At 44.2% G+C, this 20,878-nt stretch overlaps 1 protein-coding gene across 4 annotated transcripts in view; it reads left to right on the top strand.

Annotated features, from left to right (window-relative positions):
* RTN1 (reticulon 1) overlaps positions 1–20,878 on the top strand; it is a 309,875-nt gene that overhangs the window by 206,480 nt on the left and 82,517 nt on the right. For all 4 annotated transcript variants that reach the window (XM_032405229.1, XM_032405227.1, XM_032405230.1 and 1 more), the window contains 2 exons: positions 10,730–11,503; positions 19,259–20,011. In XM_032405229.1, the coding sequence (XP_032261120.1) occupies positions 10,730–11,503; positions 19,259–20,011 (1,527 nt within the window). The remainder of the gene's footprint in view (positions 1–10,729; positions 11,504–19,258; positions 20,012–20,878) is intronic.

Genomic DNA, 20,878 nt, shown 5'->3' with positions numbered 1-20,878 from the left:
TTTTTTTTTTTTGTCAAGACGCAGTGTGGACTGGTGACAGCCCTACAAGGATGGCCCTGGGCTTTGTGGCCATACATTTCCCTTTATAAGACACATTCTAATGAGAAGACCCTCACTCCAGCATCAGCATTAGCTTGATTTTGTGGATTATTCCATACTGAGGTAAGTCCCCTTTCTAGGGTCTTCTTCAATGTGTTCTAAGTGATAGATGCAGGTCATAGGCAATTATCATGAATATTCTTTGCCTCCGAATTTAACATCTTCCAAGCTGATGAAGTACACCCAGTACTATGGCTAAAATTACATTTTGAAATTATACAGTCATTTAGAGGGAAAAAAACAACTTATATACCCACATGTTTTGGTTAGCTGCAAATGCAACATGCTAATAGTGCAGGGTGGCAGGTGTAAAAGTTTGTGAACCAAGAAAGATTCTTAACTCTAGAGAACAAACTGATGGTGACCAGAGGGGAGGTGGGTGGGGTGATGGGGATTAAGAAGCGCACTTGTCCTGATGAGCACCGGGTGATGTACGGAAGTGTTGAATCACTGTATTATAGACCGGAAACTAATATAACACTGTATGTTAACTACACTGGAATTAAAATTAAATTAAGTTAAATTAAAAAGTTTGTGAATAGAGGCACCTGGATGGCTCAGCCGGTTAAGCGGCTGCCTTCAGCTCAGGTCATGATCCCAGGATCCTGGGATCGAGCCCCGCATGGGGCTCCCTACTCAGCGGGGAGTCTGCTTCTCCCTCTCCCTCTGCCTGCCACTCCCCCTGCTTGTGCTCTCTCTCTGGCAAATAAATAAATAAAAGCTTTAAAAAAGTTAAAAATAAATAAAAGAGGGTTATTTAAAAAAATAAATTAAGCATGTGCAAGTATGTCTATAGAATAATTTCTGTAAGAGTGTTGACTCAAAGAGTAAATGAATTTATAATGTGGCTAGACACTGCCAAATTGCCCTCCCCAGGGGCATAGCACACCAATCCCACCAGGCTGTGCTTTGGATGAGAATGCCGGTTTCCCCCAGTCTCACCAAAGAGTGTATAGCCAAACAGTTTTTGAGTTTTACCCAGTCTGAAAAATGGGGAAATGTTATTTTTGGGGTTGTTTTAACTTGCATTTTTATGTTCTGGGGTTATTTATATTGACTTTTCCATGCAAAGTGTTTATTCTTGTTCTTTGTCTATTATTAAGTAAATGGATTGATGGCTTTTTCTTCTTGGTTTCTAGGAACTCACTGTATTTTAGGGGGATTAGCTCTTTATATGCCATATTGTTTACTAATTATTTGAGGTGTCTGTTTTCACTAATAGAATGTGAAGACAAACCTGGGACTGAAGGCTGAAAGCAATAGGGAGGTATATTTAAGTTAAATTTTAAAAACAATAATGAGTCCTTCGTATGTATCAGCATAATGCTTTGCGCTTTGATTCCAACATCTCCTTTAGTCTTTGCAAAAATCCTAGGAGGTGGTAATTATTGGGTTAATAGACAAAACTGAAGCACAAAGGCATTAGGAAATCTGCCCCTGTTCACACAACCAGGTAATGGTGGAGTCAGTATTCAAAGTCCTGCACTTCACCCCAGGGCATAGGCTCTTAACTACAACACTTACTAATAATTAGGTTTGCATAGTAAGCAGTGAGATGCCATCAATGCAAATATTCAAACTAAAGTTGGGAAATGGTCAATCTTAATCTTGTGGATGAGATCCTGGGATTAGATGACTTCAGAGAAGCCACCCCCCCTCTTTTTTAATTTTTTAGAGAGAGAGTGCGCTCTCGAGGTGGGGAGGGGCAAAGGGAGAGGGAGAGAATCTTAAGCAGACTCCCCGCTGAGCATGGAGCATGGAGCCCAAGGGTTGGCGGGGGTGGGGTGGGGTTTGATCTCATGACCCTGAGATTATGACTTGAGCTGAAATCAAGAGTCAGTCGCTTAACTGACTGAGCCACCCAGGCGCCCCTCAAAGAACTATTTTGATCCTTCTTTACTTTTTTCTGATAACACCATGCCTGACCAGAAAGATAAATCAGGATATATTAAATGTCCGGGCCCCATATAGGACCTCCCTGCTCCAGTTATGATCCCCTCTAGCATCACTGCCATAAGCAGCCAGGGGGATCTGAACTCCTGTTTACAAACAGTGGCTTCATTGTGAATGTTCGTGACACAGTAGGTTACTAAGCCTACATAATCATAAGAATGTCCTTCATTTTGGTGCTTCGCAATGGTTAAGCGTTGAGTAAATTTTAAATTGGAGTAATACATGATTGATGGTAAAGCTCATTCTAAGAGCTCTTGAATGTGACTCAATCAGATGGTAATATGGAGGTAGTCATCCAGTCAGTAATTATGGAGTGTGTACCATATGCAAAGCACTAGGAACTCAGGGATATGAAGAAGTATAAGACATGGTTTTCCACAAGTATGCAGAAAGAGATAGCTGACAACAAAGGCAGAAAAGCCAGTGAGCCCTAAATAAATGGTCATGGCCCTTGGAGTGGGGATGAGGGAGAAAGCACTGAGAGGTGGGGAAGTAGGGGGAGACTTCCCAGAGGAGATGACACATCATCCATGACTTCAATTGGATTTGGGGAGGAGTAAAAGAGCCTTTCCTGAAGGGAAGGGTTGAGTAAAGGCTGTAGAAGCTGAAAATCTCATGTCTGTGGGCTTGATCAAGTGTGTTTCCTGAGCAGGCTCAGAAATAAAACCATCAAGGCAGACTGGGACCTCATTGAAGAGGATCCTGAATTCTAAGCGAATGGATGGGCAGAGATAGCCACCAGAGACTTTGGAGTAGAGAAGTGACATATGAAAGTAGTGTTTTAGGGAGAGGCATATGGTAGCCATGTGCAGGGTGGAACACAGAAGAGGTGAGCCTGGAAGCCAGACACTTAGGAACCTATCAGTCATTCAAGGGGAAGGTGGTTAGAGTCCAGCTGAGAAGGTAGCCATGGAATGGGAAGTAAGGGAGAAAGATCATGTAAAAGGAACTATGGGGATTAGCTAGATGATTCTACATTGTGGGGAGGGAGAGCAAACGAAACATTAATGTACAAACAAAATATAGTATACCTTTTTTTTTCTACTATCCATGTATACATAGCATTGAAGTCAGGTGACCAGAACCAATTATTTTCCTCTTTGGAAATCAGAGAGCAATATTCTATCAACAAATGATAAATAGGATGGGGTTGCTCTTAAGGAAACAGTCAACAAAACCAAAAGACAACTGACAGAATGGGAGAAGATATTTGCAAATGACATATCAGATAAAGGGCTAGTATCCAAAATCTATAAAGAACTCATCAAACTCAACACCAAAAGAACAAAGAATCCAATCAAGAAATGGGCAGAAGACATGAACAGACATTTTTCCAAAGAAGACATCCAAACGGCCAACAGACACATGAAAAAGTGTTCAATATCGCTCGGCATCAGGGAAATCCAAATCAAAAGCTCAATGAGATACCACCTCACACCAGTCAGAATGGCTAAAATTAACAAGTCAGGAAATGACAGATGTTGGCGGGGATGCGGAGAAAGGGGAACCCTCCTACACTGTTGGTGGGAATGCAAGCTGGTGCAGCCACTCTGGAAAACAGTATGGAGGTTCCTCAAAAAGTTGAAAATAGAGCTACCATATGATCCAGCAATTGCACTCCTGGGTATTTACCCCAAAGATACAAAAGTAGGGACCCGAAAGGGTACGTGCACCCCGATGTTTATAGCAGCAATGTCCACAATAGCCAAACTGTGGAAAGAGCCAAGATGTCCATCAACAGATGAATGGATAAAGAAGATGTGGTATATATATACAATGGAATATTATGCAGCCATCAAAAGGAATAAGATCTTGCCATTTGCAATGACGTGGATGGAACTGGAGGGTATTATGCTGAGTGAAATAAGTCAAACAGAGAAAGACATGTATCATATGACCTCACTGATATGAGGAATTCTTAATCTCAGGAAACAAACTGAGGGTTGCTGGAGTGGGGGGTGGGGTGGGAGGGATGGGGTGACTGGGTGATGGACACTGGGGAGGCTTTGTGTTCTGGTAAGCGCTGTGAATTGTGCAAGGCTGTTGAATCTCAGATCTGTACCTCTGAAACAAATAATGCAATATATGTTAAGAAAGAAAAAAAGAAGAAGAAGAATGTAGCAGGAGGGGAAGAATGAAGGGGGGGAAATCGGAGGGGGAGAAGAACCATGAGAGACGATGGACTCTGAAAAACAAACTGAGGGTTCTAGAGGGGAGGGGGGTGGGAGGATGGGTTAGCCTGGTGATGGGTATTGAGGAGGGCACGTTCTGCATGGAGCACTGGGTGTTATGCACAAACAATGAATCATGGAACACTATATCTAAAACTAATGATGTAATGTATGGGGATTAACATAACAATAAAAAAATTAAAAAAAAAAAAAGAAAATCCTAAGACTAAAAAAAAAAAAAAAAAGGATGGGGTTGCTCTTGTTTATGTCCCAAAGGTAATTCTTTGCATGGCAGGGGTAACTGAGAGCTTTCTCTGTATTGAAAGCATCAGGGTAGAATGCATCTGAGTTAGGTGGGTAGAACTGATAGTGATGATGGTTGTATAACTCTGTGAATATACAAAAACTGCTGGACTCAACACTTTACGAGGGAATTTTATAGTTTGTGAATATAATTCACATAACCAATAAAGCTGTTTAAAAAGGAAATGGGAAGTCTATGTAGGGTTTGAAGGACTTTTTCTTAAGATCTAAGTGAATTACAAATATTTACCTCCCCTCTCCTCCCAAAAATGATTGTCCCCCAAAGAAGGTCATAGAATCACATTTTCACCTTTGGACAGCAGGCAGACTATATCCCACATTTCCAGGCTCCTCAGAATTTCTACTCCCATTCCATCTTGGTGCTCTGTGGCTTTGTGCATTCCAAGGCACTGCTGAGAACTGTCAGAGAAACTTAGACAGTGGTTTGTCTGCCAGGCCAGGTTTTTTCCTCTAAAAGAATTTTCTGCTAAAGTGAAAATTCCACAAGCAGTGCAAGTCCTAGCTTTTCATATGGGGGGGGGACACCCACAAAAAAACAAACCCTTGCTGACTCATTTTTTATTAAACATTAATTTTGCAATCTCAACAGCTAAATCTATTATTCTGACAGGAAGCTTTAAATAAGGCAGGAAATTGGGGAAAGAAAGAGTAGTTACTCATATTCTTAAACCCCCAAACTTGCCACCAGCTTTGGCTTAGAGTCTTTCGCTGGAGAACGCAGGCTCGTTTTTCTTTCTTTTTCTTTCTTTTTTTTTTTTTTAACTTTATTAAATAATCACATAAAATTATAAAGAATGGGTATACCTGGATTTTTCAACACCCATTTTTCATATTAAATCACAGACCACTTAATTTGAGAAGGAGAATGTTTTCTAGGTGACATAGAGGCTCCTGGAGCCTCCCTGGTATGTTCATCCCTCATAAATGGCTCTGTTGTTACATGTGTCAGCCTCCATCCTGTGGGCCTGCTGATATCTCAGCACTCAGAAAAGATGAGTGGGAGTTTCAGGGAAAAAGCCTTACAGCCTAAACTCTGCAGGCTACAGCCATCCATCACACAGGCAGCCTAAGGGCAAACGATTGTGGGGAAAATGAATGCAGATTCATTCCGGGTCACTGCTTCTGGCCTCTAATTCTTGAATTTTAATCTGTATCTCTCTCCCCACCCCCACTGACATTCCAGATTTTTTATATTGTCCCCCCCGTTTTAAAAATATATTTCTCAATTTAATGGGACTAATGTCCCCTATATCTGTAAATATTGGCTCTATTCAAACAATAATTGGTGTTTTCTGTTTTGTTTTGTTTTTAATCCTGGGAGGTAGGTAAACCAGATTTCTCTAATGGAGCATATCTACCTCTGTGCTGAGAAAACCTTTTGGTATAATCAGTCTTTCTTTCTGGCATTCTCAGTTTCCATTTCAAAGCAGTAAGAGGGGCTTTACTGAATTATAAAGCATCATCTTAAACCCTAGACCCCTTCTCTTCGCCTTGAGGAGTCAGAATGAGCTCCATCCACAAGGGAGAAAGCTCATCCATGGACACTGAATACTTCTGTTCCTTTTCTGTCTATTGTCTTGGTAAGTTTCAACTTTTCACATTCAGGTCAGTCATCACCATGTCTATGGATCTATGTCCGTTGCATCCCTAGAAAGTACTTAAGAAGCAACCACCTGCTCATGATGCTGTGCAGACAGCCATGGCCTTGCACTCTGGGGACTTTAGCATCTAAGGCAGACCCCAGAGTGCAACATGTGTATGGTTTGGCTAGATTTAACTCCTTGCCCAAAAGACCCCGATTGCACCTCATTACGGATAAAGTACCAAACTAATAGACAGGTGGGAATGTGTTGGAAATGGCTAGTATCCTCTTTGGAAAATAGAGTAATAATAAAATCCATAGCTCTCATTTATTGAGGGCGTGCTATGTGCCAGGCGAAGAGCTAAGTGCCTTATGTCATTTAATCCCTGTAACAGCCCCATCCAAGAGGAGCCATTCCTGCCCCCATTTTCAAAATGAATAAACTGATGCACAGAGAGGCTTCCACAGTCTCCCAACTGATAGTGGTAGAACCAGAATTCAAAATTAAGTTGTAGGCCACCAATCCAAGGAGCTCAATTCTGGGAGGATGAGTCAGAGTTTAAGAACTAAAGGATCTGAGGCTTGAAACTTTCCTTGGGGAATATAAGACCATCTTCTGCAAGTCATCTTTACCATCTCATTCTTTAGCACTGCCAGAGAATTAAAGATATAAAATAAAACAAAACACCCACCCTTGATGAAATTACTGAATTTGTCTAGCTCATGATTAGTATTTCTGATCTGACATGGGTGGACACAAAAGCCTGATTATATCCACACATGTGCTCCAATGACAATAGTCTTGGCTTGTTTTCATTCTTCTTCCACTTAGCTTTTGGCCAGAATAGAGGCTTGTGAATCCTTCAGTTTTTTATTATAAGTACATTCCAGAAAAATTCCTTGCAAATTGAAAATTTAAAGTTCAATCCCATTTTAAATGCATCCAGCTAACTGAATTTACTGTGCCCTCTGGTCCAGCTGCCTCCAGAGGGAGCATCCCTGGGTCCACACATTGACTCTCAGGTACATCTGCCTCCACACAAATCAGACTTGTAGATGACAGGGAAACAGCCAGAGAGAATGAGGAAGTCAGACATTCCAAGTAATCCCTAGTTATATAAAGAAAGTAGTCCTTTCTAGCCCAGACAAGAAAAGCACTTTTATTTGGTGGATTTGTATTTAACAATGTAACAATATTGGTTCCAACCTGGGGCAACTGGCTTTTGCTCCGGCCTCAGCTCTCACATCTGCCAGCTCTGCAGGAAGCCCTGACAAGAATTAATTGGCTTTCCTGAGCCTTGAGGCTCAGCTCGGCTTCTCTGTTCTAACAGTCCCACAGGACTCTCACATAATTTACTGTCTGGAAGGACTTTCTGTTTTCATAATTTCTATCTGATAGGCACTATATAATGTATACACATTTCAGTAAGTTAGAACCTAGAGAAACTTTAAGGGTATTTAAGGGTATTTGGCTCAGTTTAAGAAAATGGATTGATTCCCCTGCCTCTAGTGAGGTCTACATGTGGACTGAGCCCATATCATGAAAGAAGCTTTAAAATACTTCCAACCTGTCTTCTCACACAATCCTGTTATGTGTGTTTTATTCTAAACTTCAAAATACCTTCTTTTATTTGGCAAGTATTTGAGCACTTATCGTGTGCCAGGCCCCATTCTAGGTGTTGGGCTGCCTTAGTGGACAAAATATTCAAAGATTCCTGCCCTCATGGAACATACCTCAACAATCAATAAATAGGTAATAAATAAATCGGTTAATTAAGTGGTATTTTAGAAGGAGACAAGAGTTATGGGAAAAAGAAAAGGTAGAGAGAAGGGTAGGAGGGCACAGGATTGCCAGGGAGTAGGGAGGGGAGGGCCGGTCGCACTTGGAGAGAGAGTGGTCGGGGTCATCTTCCTTAAGAAGGTGACATTTGAGCAGACTTGGTGGTGAAGGGGTGAGGTAGGCAGGTATCTGGGGGAAGAGAGCTCCAGGGAAGGAAAACATCAGGTGCCAGGGTGGAAGGGGCTAGAGGCGGTGTGCTTTTCCATTCCCCATAGATGACCAGTGGGTTGAGTCACCAAGAAGAGAGCTAGAAGAAGACAAAAGCTAAGTTTATTTGTAATAAAACTGATTCAAAATTCCTTTTTTTTTGAAGCTCAAATATATATTTATTAGACATTACAATATCACAGGAGGCAAGTGCCATCACTGTGTCCCCTTGTCACCTAGGCCTAACACAATCCAACAAAGCTCCCAGCCCCTTGTAGACGCACCAAACAAAGGTCACCTGCAGGCAGGGAGGTTGCAATTGATTTGCATAATGTAAAAAAAAAATCTGCCCATCTGTAAAATCCTGCCCCATCTGCACCTTTTCTTTTTTTTTTAATTTTATTTTAGTAAGTTATGTTAGTCACCATACAATACATCATTGGTTTTTGATGTGGTGATCCACGATCCATTGTTTTCGTATAACACCCAGTGCTCCATGCAGTACGTGCCCTCCTTAATACCCATCACCGGGCTAACCAATCCCCCCTCCCCCCTCCCCTCTAAAACCCTGTTTGTTTCTCAGAGTCCATAGTCTCTCATGGTTCATCTCTCCGTCCGATTTCCCCCCCTTCGTTTTTCCCTTCCTTCTCCTAATGTCCTCCATGCTATTCCTTATGTTCCACAAATAAGTGAAACCATATGATAATTGACTTTCTCTGCTTGACTTATTTCACTTAGCATAATCTCCACCAGTCCCATCCATGTTGATGTAAAAGTTGGGTATTCATCCTTTCTGATGGCTGAGTGATATTCCATTGTATATATGGACCACATCTTCTTTATCCATTCATCTGTTGAAGGGCATCTCGGCTCTTTTCCACAGTTTGGCTATTGCGGACATTGCTGCTATGAACATTGGGGTGCATATGGCCCTTCTTTTCACTACATCTGTGTCTTTGGGGTAAATACCCAGTAGCGCAATTGCTGGGTCATAGGGTAGCTCTATTTTTAATTTTCTGAGGCACCTCCACACTGTTTTCCAAAGTGGCTGTACCAACTTGCATTCCCACCAACAGTGTAAGAGGGTTCCCCTTTCTCCACAACCTCTCCAACATTTGTTGTTTCTTGCCTTGTCCATTTCTGCCATTCTAACTGGTGTGAGGTGGTATCTCAGTGTGGTTTTGATTTGAATTTCCCTGATGGCTAATGATGATGAACATTTTTTCATGTGTCTGTTAGCCATTTTTATGTCTTCTTTGGAGAAGTGTCAAAATTCCTTTGAAGAAAACTTCACAAACTGATTTAAGGAGGTGCAGAGGGTGTTAGGGCATGTTTACTGACTTTGAAACTTCTTGGGTTTGAATCTTGGCTGGGATGTCCTTGTCTGTAAAATGTGGCTAATGATAGCACCCATCTTCTAGGATTGCTTTGATGATTAAGTGAGTAAATATTAATTAAAAGCTTGGAACTATCTCTGATGCATGGCAAACACGCAGATATTAGCTATTAATATTATTATATTACTGTACTACTTTCTTTTTTACTTTTATGGATTGATGCCCTGGAATATTCTTTGAGTGTGTCCTAAGGGCTTCGTGTGTGTTTGTGTGTGTGTATGTGTGTGATGGGTTGAGAGTGTGGGGCTTAGTTTATAAAAGAGTTTTGAGAATTAGGTAAAATTCCACTGCTTAACACAAGATAAAGGCTCAATAAATGTTAGTTTTTTTTCCCCTCTGGCAGCATTTTATAGCAAAGAAAAATTATAGAGTGTTCCCCTCTTCTTGCTATTAGTGAATTTTTGGGCTGGTTTATGAGTAGAATAAAGGCCAAGTGAAAACATTGCATAGACTCGAACTATAGAAACTTGTTTTGCCCTTAACACCACCAGTGGAACCAAGAAATTCCCAGTGGGTCATTTTGAATATCCCTGGAAGGTAGAAAATGGGCAGTAGGTGGGTGAATGAGGAGGAAAACAAAATGAGGAGAAAACTGCAGAAATAGGGAAGCGCTTATTAAAGTGATACCACTTTGGGATGAGGCCACTGGAAAACTAGGAGTCCCTTTAGCTGAGGACCTTTAAAAAGAGAAGGGACAGCATCCGTCCAGGTGAAGCAGGTGTCCCTGACTGAAAGGGCCAGGCCAGAGGGTCTCTTGAGGCCTTTCCCAGCTCTCTGAGTCTCCAAGAGCAGCCCCTCTCCCCACTCGGCTATCCCATTTTTGCATCTACAAACCTGAATTAGCCTACCTTTCCAGCTATATTTAAAGAGTCATTAATACTTGAGATACAAAGAGGGCCTCTGCTGAAAAATACCAAGAAGGACCAAGTCACTGTATATTGAGATAGTAGATTTTGAAACATCAGCTTTCTACTCCTCTGGGATCTGTCCCCAACTACTCATGTGGACCTGTGTGCTCTGCCACCAGGAAAACACCAGTGCCGTGGGCCAGGAGGGAGACAAGGAAAACGAACATGAGTGTGCTCCGAGGGAACTCCCAGGGCTTCAGGGGAAAGGAAGCCATGTCTTCACAGGACAGGGGTGGGTGGGGGGTTAGGCAGGAGAGAGAACCGAAGCCAGGCGCCCACTCACTGTCTGCTGCTGTTTTGATTCATAGGTACGGCAGATGTCTCCAGTGCCATGGATCATACCTTTTCAACAGCATCAAAAGATGGGGAAGGATCGTGTTACACGTCTCTGATTTCCAACATCTGTTACCCACCTCGGGAGGATTCTACATATTTCACGGGAATTCTTCAGAAGGAAAATGGCCAAGTCACCACTTCTGATAGCCCTGAGGAGTTGAGTACCCCCGGCCCCTCCTTAGCAGATGTGCCTGGGACGGAGCCTCGTGGCTTATTTAGTTCTGATTCGGGAATTGAGATGACTCCGGCAGAGTCCACTGAAGTGAACAAGATCTTAGCAGACCCCCTGGACCAGATGAAAGCAGAAGCCTATAAATACATTGACATAACCAGGCCGGAGGAGGTGAAATATCGGGAGCAATGTCACCCCACGTTGGAAGAGAAAGGCTCGGACTTTAAGAATAAGGACACTGATAGCTCAACAAAATCTGAGGAGGCCCGTGAACCAGAGAAACCAGTTCCTGTGGAGGGAAAAATCCTCAAGGACCATTTATTTGAAGAATCAACATTTGCACCCTACATAGATGATCTCTCTGAAGAACAGCACAGGGCTCCTCTGATCACTGCCCCTGTCAAAATCACGCTGACTGAAATCGAGCCTTCTGTTGAAACCGCGACCCAAGAGAAGACCCCCGAGAAGCAAGATATCTGTCTGAAACCAAGTCCTGACACAGTCCCCACAGTCACCGTCTCAGAGCCTGAAGATGACAGCCCGGGGTCCGTCACGCCCCCGTCTTCCGGGACAGGTAAGGGATCCAGTCGGTGTTCCCTGCCTTGGGAAAACTCAGGATATGGAGATCTGAGTATTAAAGGAATGCGAATCTGTATTCAAAATATTTTACTATAGGGTCCCTTTAAGGCTCAGTTTAACTGGATTTAATTAACATACAACTTTTTCAGTCTTGTGCTCATGGTACTAAGGTTGAGATCTGGGATTTCCCTGGAAGTCCTGTCAGATTTGTCTTGTAAAGTGTTTCTTTCTTCGTTTGAGGGGAGAGGTAAGGATGACACACTGGAACAGGGAATTCCTCATGTGGCTCCACCATTCAGAGCAGAGAGGGAGGTGGTGTCTGCTTCTAGTTAGCTTCCCACGTGGACTTCTGGGTCCTTGGAGGCATCCCAGAGAGAGCACCGTGCCTGTCCTCCCCAGACCAGCTGGGCCACCGGGAACAGGGCATTGCACATTCCTCGTCCCAGCTCCAAGTCTGTACAATGAAGGGGGGCTGGGGTGCACTTCAGAGTCTTTAGGGGGACATGGGCAGTGAGAGGAAACCAAAAAAAAAAAAAAGGATACTCTTCTTCCTCCTTCAACCTCAGCAGGGTCATTTTTTGTCTTTTTACTTTGTTGAAGTTCTGCATACAGTTTTATTTTTTAAACTTAGAGGATTTATTTCATTAGAATAAAAAAGTTCAGAATTCACTAAGCTCTGATCTTTGTCAACTTGAAAATTCTCCTACTGTGACCCAAGGCAGGGTGTTAAACCGTATATCCTCTCAAATTCAAAGGATTCTCCTGTACCCAGGTGACAGGCCAGAATGGTAACAGGAGTGTCCCCACCCCACCCCGTACCACCCCATCCTGGGTGGCAAAAGTGAAGCCTTTGCATGTCTACCTCTTTTCAATGTTCATGAGGCATCAGGATGGAGAGGACAATGAGAGGTCCTTGGATCTTCCCCAGCCTCTAGTGGCTGGCATTCTTTTTATAAGTTTTTTTTTTTTTTAAAGATTTTATTTATTTATTTGACAGAGAGAGAGAGCGAGAGCAGGAACACAAGCAGGGGGAATGGGAGAGGGAGAAGCAGGCTTCTTGCCGAGCAGGGAGCCCGATGTGGGACTCAATCCCAGGACCCTGGGATCATGACCTGAGCTGAAGGCAGACGCTTAACGACTGAGCCACCCAGGCGCCCAGTGGCTGGCATTCTTACCCTACTCAAAAGTGATTTACAAACCTTTCTGATTTACAAAAAAAAAAAAAAAAAATGATTTTCAGTAGTCAGGTGCAGGAGCTTTTACTGAAGTCTTAAAACAGATTGAAAGCCTATTAGGAGTGCTTGCTCTAAATCCTGATAATGCAGTAAGTCCAGTAAGTCCAGGTGTTAGGACTCAATGGAAGTGCTTCCTGTCCTGTTTCCCTAAATATTTTAGCATCAATTCCTCCCCTTCTCCAACCTGATCTCAGACTCATTCAACTATAAAAACTCCAAGCGTCGTAAAGATCCACTGCACCGTGTCACTGATTTTCAAATTCATCCATTCGTTCAACAAACATGTTCTACATACATTCTTTTGGTCAGGCACTCTACTAGGTACCGGTGAGGCTGGAACTGAAAAAACAAACAAACAAACAAACAAAAACAGTTTCTGCCTTCCAGTGGAACAGATGACCAAGGAGATAGTCACACTCCTGTGTATTTGTGTTCTGAGAGAGGGAAACATAGAGTGCAGACGAGCACTGGGAGTCCAGCAGCTCCCAGGTGAATGGAGCAGAAGGAAATAACCAGGTGAAGAGGAGGGGGGCCTTCCCGCCCGAGGAGGTTCAAGGACAAGGAGGTATGAGGCCACAGTGAATTTCTATGTGATGTAAATTGAGATTTGGGTAGTGACAACAAATAAGGAAACTGAGGCTCTAAATGGATTAGATGTGACTTGTCTCAGATTACAACATGAAGTAGCAACATATCTGAGTCTTGAAGCCTCCTTGTGGTCTTTGTGATAATGCATTGTAAAACCCTTCTGTTATTCAATGACATAAAGATATTGATGCTCTGAAGATGGAAGCTATATTATCGGCTCTGTTTTGCCAAGCTGTGGGGTTGTCTGGTGGTCATTTTTAGAAGAACTTCAGGCAGTCTTCAGGAAGAGTGAAATGCCCTAGCACATACAGGTCCATTTACATGGCACACGCCTCATGTAAAAATTATAGTTTGCAGACCTGATGAGAAAGACTTGCTGTGATACAGGGCTTAGGAATTATTAAGACATTTCCTTTTGTCTTTTCTCAGTAGCTATAGCCCATTAAGGTTTTGGAGCAGCTTCAAGATAAGAAAAAGACAGATCTGACTGACATGATCTTGGAGTTTTATGACCTTGGTTGTGCACTTAACAGCATTGGATTAGGGCAATGGTTTTTTTCTGCAGTTGCTCCAAATAAACATTCTAAGCAAAGTGTATTCAAGAAAGAGAAAGTCCCCAGACCCAGTAAGTCCTTTGCTCCTGCAAAGTTCTCTCCCATGTTCAGCTCCTCTCTCCACACACGCCTCACATCATAACACCTGAGTCAAATGACAACAGATAAGAATAAAATTAACAGGAAAGATAGGAGGAATTAGCTTGTCACTGAGGCCTTTCTCCTTGTTCTTTTTATCCTAAGAGGTTACCCTAGCTCCCTGCCCATCTTGTGAGCCCCTGGAACTCTCATGTGACACTCTGATAATAATAATAATGATTCTAATTATCTAATTCTAGTAATTCTAATGATGTGAATTATGAATCAGGAGAAATTCTCATTTAGAACAATTTTAGCCACAGACCCTGAAGCTTAAGCAAGGAGTCTAATATATTTCCTTCAATTCCAATAGATTATTCCATTTTGTAATTTTCTCCAAAGTACTGAACTATTTTCATCATGTTAAATAATATACTCTGAGATACAGAGGCAAAAATTCTTACAGCTTACATACTGGAAGTTTCTTCTCAGCCAAGATCAATCATGAATACAAGTGAAGCACCCTAGGAAAATATGCTCAGTGTCCTGACACATGCCAGACCACTGGCCCACTGGCACCATGTTGTTTCTGACACAACTCCTAGGACTATGTTATGGCGGTCATGGATGTTCTTCCAGGTATTAGCCTCAGAGAGGACAGTAATCGAGAGGTCATTATTAAACCACTCCAGCTTCCCTTAGTAAGAAATAAGCAGTAAGAAGTAAATCAATTTCATAGCATCTGAAATTTCACAGTCTGATTCCTCTAAGGAGTGATAGAGTGTTGGGTGTGAAGGGGTCAAGGATGGCCTCTCTGAGGAGGTGTCATGTGATCTGAGATTTGAATGAGGAGAAGGAGCTTACAATTCAAAGGAAGGGGTAAAAAGGGGACCCCAGGTACAGAGGAAAGCAAGCGCACAGGCCCCAAGGCTGTGTTATTTGGGAACTGAAAGATGGTGCAAAGAAGTGTTAACTTTAAAAATAAATATTTTGCCAGCAAACATTGGTTTATTCAGGAATAGCAGAGCATTACAATTCAGGACATGCTATCTATGGTAAAACCATAGGCATGTCCAACAGAGGAGAGGAACATTGTTTTATGGAAAAGACCAAGGAAGTTGGGAGGGGCTGTTTTGAATGAAAGTCCATTGGAGAAAAGCAAGAGTTCAGGCTGATGATGGTTCCTCATTGGCTGAGTTGCAGAGGGAATCAGCTTTTCCTAGAAGATTCATATACGTCTTTTTCTTTTGGGGCCTGTAAGTGATCATTCCTTCCTGTGGATGATTCTTCTGTTGGGGTCTGTAATTGACAGTTCTTCCTGTAATTGGCATCGAGTGGTATAGCGCCCCCCTTCTAGCCTCCCCGCTCTACATTAGCGAGGTTTCCCTTTATTAATTTTTATAGGAGCAAAGGCCAAGTATGGCATAGAACAGAGTTGCAGAGGTGAGCAGGGCCCAGATTGTTCAGGGATTCACATGCTAGGATGAAGATTTTGGATTCTGTTCCAAATGCAATAGGAAACCACTGGAGGGTTTTAATCTGGGAATTGGCATTCATTCATTCATTCATGCATCCATCCCTTCACTTAACAGGTGTGTGTTGACGATTTTCTCCATGCTAGACATTGTCCCGTCACCACACTGGGGATACAGTGCTGAAACCCAGCAGGATTTCTGTCTGCGTGGAGCTTGCATTCTTACTGGGAACACTTACACACAAATAAATAAATGTGTAATATCAGGTATTTATAATGGTAATGAAGAAAAATAAAGCAAGACACAGTGTAAGAGAGTGATGGGGGTGGTTGTGAGGAAAGGCTTCTCCCTGCTGAGGGCTCTGGGCCGAGACCTGACTGGGGACTGGGGGAGCAGAGACCTGAAGCAGCAAACCATGTAGACCATGCAGCTACCTGAGGAAGAGGGGCCAGGCTGAGGGGACAGCCAGTGCAGAGGCCCGGAGCCGGGAATGTTGCAAGCTCAATGTGGCCAGAGTGGGGAGAAGGAAGGAAAGAGGGGCAGGATCAGATGTGTGTTTTCAAGTGACCCCTCTGGATGATGAGTGAAGAATGAGCCAGGAGCAAAGGGGAGACGGGGATGGCAGCACCATTCACAGCTATACAGTGGCCTCTGCAGCTTGGCAAACTGGCCCATGTGCCCCTTGCCTTTTATCCTTCTAAATTATGTCGTCTAATTATTGTCAGCAGCAAACACATCTCCCCAGGCAGGGCAGTTCTAACCTTCTCAGTTTTTATAATCTGTTCAGGTATTTTTGCTGACTGTTTCTAGCTTTGCTGTGTTAGTCATGCCACATAATAACCAATATCTTAGCCAGAGGCCCATAAATTTTAAAACTGAGTGTACAGAAACTTCTATTTTGTTCTAGTTTTTTCCCCGATTCCTCTTAGCACTTTGTTAAACTTTTGGTTCCCGTTAAGAACGAAGGACAACATCTATTAATTTCTACTGAGAAGCTTTTAACTCATAATAAGGATGGATTCTTTTCAGGGTAGTACCTTCACCTGCCCAAGATGAAATACATCAGGCCCTTCCATCCCACATCCCCCAGCTATCTGATGCCATCCTTATTCTTGAGTAAATGAAGCAAGATCCTGGATCCTTTTCTGAGTGCTCTACCTCAATGGTTTTCAACTGGAGGTAGGGTTGCCAAATAAAATACTAATATTTCATGGGACATACACTTGAAAAAATGCAGAGTTTAGCAGAGATTCAAATGTAACTGGATGTCCTCTATTTTTATTTACCAAGTCTGCCAACCCTAACTACAGGTGACTATTAGAATTACCCTTGGAGGGGTGCCTGGGTGGTCCAGTTGGTTAAACATCTGCCTTCGGCTCAGGTCATGATCCCAGGGTCCTGGAATTGAGCCCCTTGACCAGCTCCCTGCTCCATGGGGAGCCTGCTTCTCCCTCTCCCTCTGCCTGCCGTTCCCCCTGCTTGTGCTCTCTCTCTCTCTCAAAAAAATAAATAAAATCTTTAAAAAAAAATTACCCTTGGAGTTATAAAATACAAATGGCTAGGCCCCTTCAGACTTACTTCAGCTAAGGCAAAATTTCTGAGGGTAGTTTTAAGCCATACACATGATTAAGAACCACTGTTGTAAAGATTTGAGCTAGTCCTTACGTCAGCCAGACCCTGCACTAGGTGCTGGGGATACGACCGTGAACAAAAAGGTGTTGGCTGCCCTTTGCCCTCCTAGGGCTTCCAGTCTGGGGTCAGAGAAAGTGGGGAAGGCTGAAAAGCCAGATGTTAATCAAATCATCACATAAACAAATATAAAGCCTCTCAGGGCTCCTAGTTGTAGAAAATGAGTGGACACTAGCCAGTCTCCTGGTCCACATAGCACTAGGCCAGCTTGCACACAGGGCAGGCAGCCTTGCGGGGCTACTTGTAGCCCTCTGAGCCCCAGGCCCTGCGTGCCCGCTTGCTGGTCTCCTAGGAATGCTGTACAGCAGGACTTTGGTCAGACCCTTTGGGCATCTTTGTGATACCTAGAAACCATTGCAGGTCCCACCTCCAGGCCTTTGCACTATGGGTTCCCTTTGTTTGGCATGCTTTTTCCTCTGATTATCATCATGAGTCTACTCTCTTGAATCCCCAAGTGTTGAATATAGGTTACCTTCTCAGCGAGGTCTATCTTGGCTACCCTACTTAAAATTACAGATTCAGGGGTGCCTGGGTAGCTCAGTCGGTTAATCATCTGCCTTTGGTTCAGGTCAGGATCCCGGGGTCCTGGGGTCAAGCCCTTCATCCTTCTTGCTCAGCGGGAAGCCTGCTTCTCCCTCTCCCTCTGCCTGCTGCTTCCCCTGCTTGTGCGCTCTCTCTCTCTCAAATAAATAAATACAATCATTAAAAAAATAAAATTGCAGATTCATCCCCACCTTCTCCCAGCCTTCCTGATCCCTTCACCCTACTCTACTTTTTTTCACAGCACTTAACATCTTACCTACTATATACTTTACTCATTTACTATATATAATTATGTATTGTGTTCTCCTCCCACTAGAATATAAGCAGAGATTTTGTTACATCTTTCATTCACTAAATATGTCCCAAATGCCTAGAAGAGAGCCTAACACATAGTAGGTTCTCAATAAATAATAGATGAATGAATGCTGTATGGATAAAGGATAAAATCAGTTCTGCTTTATAAAGAATTAGACAAATCGGAAATGTTTTGTCCATTGGGGTTCTCCCACAATCCTAAGGCAACAGATTACCTAGCCATAGTCTGCTCCCCTCACCTCCCAAATCAGTGACCTCAAAGCTTCGGAGAAATGACAAGTATTTCTTGCTTATGAAAGGGCCGGAGACCACTGTCTGGAATATTCTGAAATAAGGCCCTGCTGTACGGCAAGGGAAAAACCAAGCTCCCAAAAACTGTCATCATGGTGATCCCAGGTGGTCTCATCTAAGGGAGAGAAATATCAGCAAGATTGCTGGTGACGTTTTCCGGCCATCTGGATAAACATCAGGCAGAAGGCAGGCATTCACCCAGGGGACTGGGGGTGACTCTTGGGTTTTGTTCTTCTCAAGAAGGGAAGAGAGGAAAATGAATGATAGTGGGCTCCATCGTTAGAAGCCCAGGGGCATTGTGCATTATGGTCATCTTCACAGCCTGCTCAGTAGAACTGGCAAAAATTTTCTCTTATATTGCTCTACTTTGTTACACTTTCCACTGAAAAAGAGTAAAGGTATTGATTCTTATGGGAAATGTAGAGCTCAGATATCAAATTGTATATAAGGATCCAGACTAAGCTTTCTTTGTCTTACTGAAGGAGGGAACATGAAAAGCAATGGGTAAGGAGTAATGGATGATTTTTCAGATTTGTTGATATTGGTGGGCCAAAATAGAGAGTTCTGTACATCAGATTACCTGATGAAATCTGTGAACCTGGAAAACTTCCCTGAGAGAATGAATCAGAAATTAAAACCGTGACTTCTAGAATCTTTGCCACACTGAAATAGAAAAACCAACTGAGGGACTGTTGCTAAGAAAGTGCTTTGTCATTTTTTTAAGTAGCTAGATGAAGATAGATAGGTATGTAAAACACTGATTAATTGGGCCATAACAGTAATTAGCCTTTTCCTTCAGGTGGCCTGCCTTTTCAGCATAGCCCTGGAAACAGACTATTTTTGTGCTAATGAGATATGTGTTTCTCAAGCAACAAGAAAACATCTCCCCTAATGGAATTTTGTTTTATTTCTTCTCTCTGTGTCCATCTGTCTGTCCGTGTGTGTGCCTCTTTGGCTCTTTGTTCGCTTTGTGGGACGACAGAACCATCTGCTGCAGAATCCCAGGGGAAATGCAGCATCTCCGAGGATGAGCTGATCACTGCCATTAAAGAAGCAAAGGGGTTATCCTATGAAACAACGGAGAGCCCACGGCCGGCGGGCCACGTGACCAACAGGGCCGAGGCCAAGGCCAGGTCCGGGCTGCCGACCATCCCCAGCCCCCTGGACCACGAGGCCAGCAGCGCGGAGTCGGGCGACTCGGAGATCGAGCTGGTGTCCGAGGACCCGCTGGCTGCCGAGGACGCGCTGCCCTCGGGCTACGTGACCTTCGGCCACGTGGGCGGCCCGCCGCCGTCGCCGGCCTCGCCGTCCATCCAGTACAGCATCCTGAGGGAGGAACGCGAGGCCGAGCTGGACAGCGAGCTCATCATCGAGTCGTGCGACGCGTCCTCCGCCTCAGAGGAGAGCCCCAAGCGGGAGCAGGACTCGCCCCCGATGAAGCCAGGCGCCCTGGACGCCATCCGGGAGGAGCCGGGCGCCCGGGCCGAGGAGGGCGCAGCCAGCCGCCAGGGCCTGGCCGACCCCGGCCCCTTCCTCAAGTTCCCCGCGGCCGCCCCCCACGCCGGCCCCGAGCTGCCCTCAGGGGACGGAGCCCCGGCGCCGCCCGAGGGGCCCACCGCCCAGGGGACACCTGCCGAAGCCGCGAGTTCCAGCCGGAGCCCGGTGGCCACGCACGGCACGGAGCCGCGAGGTCCTGGCGTCGCCCCCCCTCCGCTGTTCCTCAGTAAGCAACAAGGTAAAGTGACAGCTTTCTTCACTGCAGCACCTTGTCTGCTTAGTGCTCCCTGGGCGCTCTGAAGTGTTCCGCAGAGGGGCGGTTCAGGCCCGGCCCTGTTGCCCTGTCCTGGCTGGTCCAACAGTTGACAGAGAACAACCAGGGGAGGATGGGGAGAGGCAGATTCGCAGCCGGGACTTCGGTGGCAGAGTCTGGTGCTCCACGCGGCAGCGCTGGGCCGGCTGAAGCCCCGCGTCCCCAGTAATGAGCACTTGTGTGTACACGCCGAGATCTCTTGGATGGAGTGAATGCGTCCTTCCTTTCGTCCCCGGGTTGGATTTCCTCACCTGGGAAGGGATGGTTGCTCATTTCCATCTTCCCACCCCTCAGTGATGGGGAGTGGCTGCATCCCTGTAGGGGCTGGAACCCACCATAGTCAGCACATCCATTTCACAAGCCAAACCGGGTCTTACCTGGGCCACATGGACCTTAGCACCTTCCTTTCTCTTACCCAAGGAACAAGGGATTTGGACCTTGGTAAGTCCAAATTTTTTTGTGTCCTGGCCAGTCAGGAAAGACAGGGACCAAAGTCAATTCCAGAATTTTTCTTGTTCTTCAGCAAGACCTAAGTTAATTTTTAAAGTCAAGCATAATTCAAGAATGATTTTAATTTGGCCATTCTACTTTTCCTACAAGAAGTCTTGAGTTGAAGTCTTCAAATGAAGGAGAAAAGGAAGGTGTTATTTTATCTTAGACATTGTATGTGAAGAATGTGTAGCATTCCTCTTTCCAAATCATCTACCACACCTCACTGCAACTGGATTACGGACTTCAGGAAAGGAAGCAAAGAGTCAGTGAATAAATTAGGCCCTGTGCAGTCTAGTTCAT

Source organism: Phoca vitulina, unplaced genomic scaffold, assembly GCF_004348235.1.
Source record: "Phoca vitulina isolate PV1807 unplaced genomic scaffold, GSC_HSeal_1.0 scaffold7, whole genome shotgun sequence".
NCBI classification, from domain to species: Eukaryota; Metazoa; Chordata; class Mammalia; order Carnivora; family Phocidae; genus Phoca; species Phoca vitulina.
The sequence above is the reverse complement of the archived record's forward strand: the minus strand, read 5'-3'. Positions and strand labels throughout refer to the sequence as shown.